Genomic DNA, 6222 nt, shown 5'->3' on the forward strand with positions numbered 1-6222 from the left:
AATGTGTTGCTTCACTGATAACGCTGGTGAAAATCAAATCTTTGTGAAAACCCTCCTAAGTTTGACTGCAAAAAAATCAAGTTGTTTCCTGAAAGCTGCCAGTTTTGAAAAAAAGTGACATTCTCCCACTGACATAAGAAGCATGTCTTTTGAGAAAGTACAACATGCCTTTTTGCCATTCTGAAGTACAAAATTGTACCTCAGCAAGTTTGCCACCAAATTTTTGTCTTTTTTTTCACAGAACTATTTTATAGGCAAAATAAAAATCCTGAAGTGTCTTAGTGTTGCTTTACACAGCTCAGGCTGTTTGTTCAGTACTTAGGAAACTGGTAGTGACGTGAAGGGCAGAACTCGAACAAACTGTGCAAAAATATGGGGAATTTGAAAAAGTAATTCTGTACCTGCAGTTTTTATTGTAAGTACAGGCATATTCCTCCTAATGTAAATGATCAGATTTTTTTAAGAAACATGAAAAATTACATCATGAAACATTTCCTCTGGTAGGTCAGAGAAACACTAGCAGCTGAAACAGGACTCAGTGTGCGAGTTGTCCAGGTCTGGTTTCAAAACCAAAGAGCAAAGGTAGGTTGTCTGTCAAGTTCTCATAAATAAAATGCAAACTGTCCTCCCAACACTGATTTCCCCCTCCCCTCATTGTAGTGCACACCATAGAGATCCCGGGCCTGAACTGTACGTGTTTTGCATGCGCTGCTCTCTCATCCATACAAGAGAGGCACCTTTCAAACACAGACATCAGCTTAGTGTCCTCAAAGGAACATGAGGTTGAGAGTAAATTTTGCATGCAAATAGGAACTGTAAACTGAAATGTTTAAGCTTAGAAATGAAACTGAACATACAGTGGTGTGTGCATGAGTATAAAAGGTCCATATTAATTGATTCAATGTTTGCAGAGAGTTTTGTGGGGAAATAAAATTGTTACATTCAGAGCCATGAGATTGTTCTGTTCTTTCTTTTTTATTCAGATGAAAAAACTAGCACGAAGGCATCAGCAGCAACAGGAACAACAAAACTCGCAGCGACTAGGGCAAGGTAGGGGATTTGTGGTGAAGGCAAAGCAAGAGGAAAGGGATCTGCAAGGCTTCTCGAGGTGCTGTTCTGACAGAATGTCTTAAGTACAGCCACACACATGCACAAGTCTGTGGATACCGTGTGCCGTCCTCAGTGGGAGCTCACAGAGGTGCTGTGTCTGAGTGCCCACCCCAAGTAATCCTAGATTTCTCCCATGGGCCCAGACCCCTGAAGTGCTTACAGAGAAGCAGTTACCCCCTTTCTAGAAGACAGAGGCGCTTTTACTGGAGGATATCTCCAGAAGGCTCACTCCAGGTAGATTCTCCAGTTTGTTTTCTCCTGAAGAAAGTGGGACCATCATCCGGGATCCTTGCAAGGGGATGAGCATCACTGCCCTAGCCAGGGCACCCCAGGAGGTGCACAGAGCTGCACGGAAGCACCAGGGCTTGCCCTGCTGCTCTGTGGGTGTTCTTGAGGTTCTCTAACTCCCAAAGCCTTGCAGCCTCAATCATCCTCTTCATGCAGAGCCAGAAAAACTGACACCAAGAGAAGCTGTAGGATAACGGGGCTATGTCATGCACAGGCCAGGCTTTGGGAAGATATGGTCCAGTACCCAGGCACTCTAGAAATTATATAGTCAGACATTACATGTCTTTCCATTTACTACTCAGAGTTGTACTCTCAGACAGAATTTTCTGAATGACAGGATGCACACGCTGCATTCACTCTGCACTTGGGTTCAGTATTGCCACTGGTGCTGCTGTCTGATGCCTCTTTGTTCCCAAGCAGTGACTGTGCCCCTCTGCTTGCTTTGCAGAAGTAATGTCCAACCGAATGGAAGGGATGATGACATCTTACACACCACTTGCACCACCACAGCAGCAGATTGTAGCAATGGATCAAAGCAGTTATGGCACAGACCCATTTCAGCAGGGTCTTACCCCTCCGCAAATGCCAGGCGACCACATGAACCCTTATGGTAAGGCATGCATCATTCTGCCACATCAGAAATAGCAGGGTTCGTGTGCTGGTTCACACACCACAGGTTCAGTAGAGTTACTTTCTTTTATAGTATTTTTTTCTGGGATTTGTACCAGGGAATTTGTACCAATCGGTTTTGTGTGTATTTTTCACATAACACATAAGGGGTTAGAAGAGAGCTCATCCCAGGCTCTGGACACCCTTCAGAACTATTTCACAATATAATGCTGATAAATGGCAAAGCAAGCAACATCACCTCTCCAGCTCCACTTTTTAAAATCACTATGCAAGACATTGAAAAATAAACAGTACAAAATTCTAGCTCCCTCACAAGTTTTTCCTTGTTCGTAGAAGCTTTGGGGAAAAAGTGTCTTCAATAAAGAGAAGTTATCTGTTCATTGCAAAATGAATAAGCACCCCTGTAAGACCCCCCAGATTGGATGTGTGGATTTGTTAAAGAACAGTTCTTGAGCTACTAAGAGATGTGTCACCATAGGACGTTTCTCCTGCATAACTTTAGTCTCTGCCCAAAATGAAGAGGATGGTTTGCTTTCACGATTTCCTGACCACACTCACTCAAGTGGATAGGTACACCAAACGCATCACAAGCATTAAATGCCTAATAATTGATTCTGGACAATTGCAGTGTGGCATTTAAATAAAATTTAAGAGGATTTCTCAGACTCCGATTATTGGCCTTGCTATAGCCCACAAGGGCCTGTTACATCAGGCTCACTTCTGTTGACCAGGAGCACCTCATGGTAGAAGTCCACGTGAACATCACTTCTGTGAGCATGGCAGGCACAGGCCAACAAGAAACCTGCCTTGGGTCTGCCCTATTACTTTTCCCACTAAGACAAGTCCACGGTACATACCAGGCAGTTTGGCAAAACCTGTAAGGAGCTGAGGACATCTGAAGTGCCAGTGAACATGAGGTGGCTAGTGATTTTGCTGCTAACAGTTTGCTTGGCTTTCTAAGCAAAACTCCTTGAGAGGCAGGTTCTGTGCTCCAGAGCGAGTGCAAGAGGTAACACAAAGCTGTTTGAAATGAGTACATGAGGAAAAGAGCCAGACTAACTAATGCTTACAGGACTTGTGCTAGGACACTTTCTGGTACCTTAAGAGTTGAAACAAGCTGAAGTCTTAGCTGCTAAGGGAAATAGAAGGTGTTCCAAACCAGCCCCCAAAGAGTGGAATTTTCTGAAGTGAAAGCACGTTTACAACAGGAGCTCACCTGAGGCCAGGGAAGCTGGGTCTCCTCCTGGGCCCCGTCACATCCGTGGGCCTGTCTTTTACCTTGTGTGTGAACGGAGACCAATGCTGGTTATGGCTCTCAGACCACTTTTTCCTGTCACGGGCACTCAATGTCTGGTCCCCTTCCTCAGCGGCCCCGGTGCCCCTGTGAATGCCAGATCCCATCTCACAGAGAGATGGAGACCTGCTCCTCCCTGTCACCACTTCCTCCCATTGTCAGCCAAGACTCTGTTTTGTGCTGCTGAATCAAATCCTGGCAGATTTGGGTGGCACTGCTGCCAGTCGACCTCTGCAAATTGGTTGCTAGCCTTCCTCTTTGTAGGTCAGACCCTGAGAGCAAAGTCACGTTAAGGTGTATAAACCAGCTCAGGAGTGTTCCCCTCTGCTGCAGTGTGCAACCTCTGAGCGTCCGTCTGTACTGTGTCCTGCTCTGGCTGTGCAGAACCCAGCCTAACATATACGTTTCGTTTGCAGGGAACGACTCCATTTTTCATGATATCGACAGTGATACCTCTTTAACTAGCTTGAGCGACTGTTTCCTTGCCTCTTCCGAAGTTAACTCCATGCAGGCTAGAGTAGGAAACCCCATTGACAGGCTGTACTCTATGCAGAGCTCCTATTTCGCCTCATGAAAATAAAAGAAAACAAACAGCCAGCATATATTTAGCCAGTGACTTTTTCCAGTGCAGACTCTACAGCCATATGTTGCCCAGCTCTTCCTTCACAGTGACTCCTGCTGCCTCTGGACTGCAAAGAGCATTTTTAGGAAGACTGTACCTGCGTGCGTGTATGTGTATGTATGTACATATATATTGATACCTACCTACCTACATACATATATACGTGAACAACGCACCCAGCAGTCCCATCCCCTTGGTTCTCAGCTTGCACCAGACCACGAGACAAGCATGGAAGGAACAGAAGACCCTGCTCGTCAGCAGCCTTTGGTTGGTTGGTTTGAGCTCACCCTTGTAAAGGAACTGGATTTTGTGGAAAGCTAGACCTTTTCTTCCTTTCTCTCTTCCTTTCTTTTGGATGTTTAAACTTTTTTTTCTTTTTTAAAGCCACTGATACAAACATCGGTCAACCATGTGACAAATAAATGGAAGAAACTGGAGATTCCTCCCTTTTCTTACTGCATGATTCATGCTATGTTGTGGATAAATTGCCATTTGAACTGTGAAAAGTTAATGTAAATGTGACGTTCAACATTTGTTTCTTTTCTACACTTTTTCTGCATAACCTTGATCTGCTCATTAGTTTATAGCCCTTATGCATATGATACTGGGAAACTGGTTACCGGTAGTACTTGTGGAGAAAACCATTTATAGTAAGAAAGGTCTGACCCTGGAGAGGAGATGCATGTTAGGGACAGAGGCGTTTAGGTTAGTATTGATCTTAAATGATTAAAACTAAAGGTGCTTACAAGACAGAGTTTTATTTAAATTTTTTTTTTGAAGTGTGAGAATAAAACATTTACATTTGTTTGTAATTATTGCAGTGCCAAATTTCAAGTCTAGACCATGATTGACAAATGTGTTACTCATTCTGTTCTGTATATTTGTTTTGCATGAGGCATAAACGTGCTATGCTCCGTTGTCCATCTGGAATAATCAAGCACTCCTTTAGTTCATTATCTTGCTTCAGCAAGAACCCATGATACACAGTTCTAGCCTGAACCATCAGAAGTCCAGAAACGTGCACTAACTGGGGGAAGAAAAAATATAAGAGATCACAATGAGAGGTTTATAGCTGTTGAGCTGGAGGCTAACCCAGGTCCTGCAGGTTTCACACTGAGGGACAGCTGGTATTTACCAGAAATGCTCCAGCTAACTTATTAGTGCAAACAAGAAGTACACAAATTGAAGGGAATGTCCTAGCTGAAGTCTGAATGTCTCAGTTGCTGAAGTTTGAGCATATGTCATAGAGGTTTTTGTAGGGCAAAAAATATCATAAATAATAATAGTCTAGTTATAAATATTGCCTGGTAATTATAACGTGGAGAGACAGACAAGTACGGTCATGGCTCTTAGTGGAGAAAACTTCATGAGGAAAATTTGCCAGGGTAATATCAGTAATTATAGGGTGTGTTCAAAATAGAGCTCATGGGGAAAGATTGGCAGGATAGGCACTTTCTTAAATAAATACCTTAAATATATTGACCGTAACAGCCAAAACCAAGTCCAGAGCATTGGTTAATGTGATTCCAGGCTGAGGACTGGTACCTGGTCAGTGCTGCAGAGTTGCCCATGGGCTCAGCACCTTCTGCAGGAGGTGCCCCAGGACTCTGGGACTCCCATTGTGGAGGGAGGCCAGAGTGGGGCCTCCACAGCGCAGCACCCAGGGAGAGTGGCCTTGGAAGAGAGGGGTCCTGCTGGGGAGCCCCACGGACAGCTGCCCACCCATCCCTTCGCTGATGGAGAGATCCTCCTTGTGTCCTGGAGGAGTGGTTGGCAAGGATCAGACGATAGGTCCAAGGAGAAAAATAAGGTCACATTCCTCCTCAGTGTGGAAATGTGGACCAAGCCTGTTAGAGGCTTCTTGAGAAAGCAAAGTTTTATCTGCAAGAGAAGTGCTTGTGTTTTCCCTCTGTGGAGGGGAGGAGAGCACCAGGAAAGAAGACCATGTGTGTGCAGTGCAAAGGGCAGACCTGGGGCAAACCCTTCCCACTGCTGTGGGGTGGCAGATCTGCCGCCTGCCACACACACAGAGCCCTCTGCCAGCAAAGGGACCGATGTCTCTGCGACAACGCGGGGGTGACACTCCCTTCCCTGCAGGTCCCCATCTCCTCCCCCACGGTGCCCACCTGCCCTGCAGGCTGCCGTGCCCAGGGCAGTGGGTCCATCACACCCACCTGCACTGCCTAGTGACCACTCGCTTGCTTTCTGACAGGGATGTGGATTTTTCAGTTGACAGGTGTGAGCCCCTGTTTATGTTTTGAAATTACAAGAATTTTCT

The 6222-nt window shown here is 45.2% G+C and overlaps 1 protein-coding gene across 1 annotated transcript in view; it reads left to right on the forward strand.

The window, feature by feature from the left end:
• The window catches only part of LMX1B (LIM homeobox transcription factor 1, beta), a gene marked incomplete at its 5' end in the record, with an annotated part of 7974 nt that extends 3690 nt beyond the window's left edge, over positions 1-4284 (forward strand). Inside the window, 4 exons of the mRNA XM_008948312.1 lie at positions 505-582; positions 984-1050; positions 1847-2008; positions 3739-4284. Coding sequence (XP_008946560.1) covers positions 505-582; positions 984-1050; positions 1847-2008; positions 3739-3896 — 465 coding nt within the window. The remainder of the gene's footprint in view (positions 1-504; positions 583-983; positions 1051-1846; positions 2009-3738) is intronic.
• Between the last annotated feature and the right edge of the window lie 1938 nt (positions 4285-6222).

Source organism: Merops nubicus, unplaced genomic scaffold (genome assembly GCF_000691845.1).
Source record: "Merops nubicus isolate BGI_N331 unplaced genomic scaffold, ASM69184v1 scaffold34109, whole genome shotgun sequence".
Lineage (NCBI taxonomy): Eukaryota > Metazoa > Chordata > Aves > Coraciiformes > Meropidae > Merops > Merops nubicus.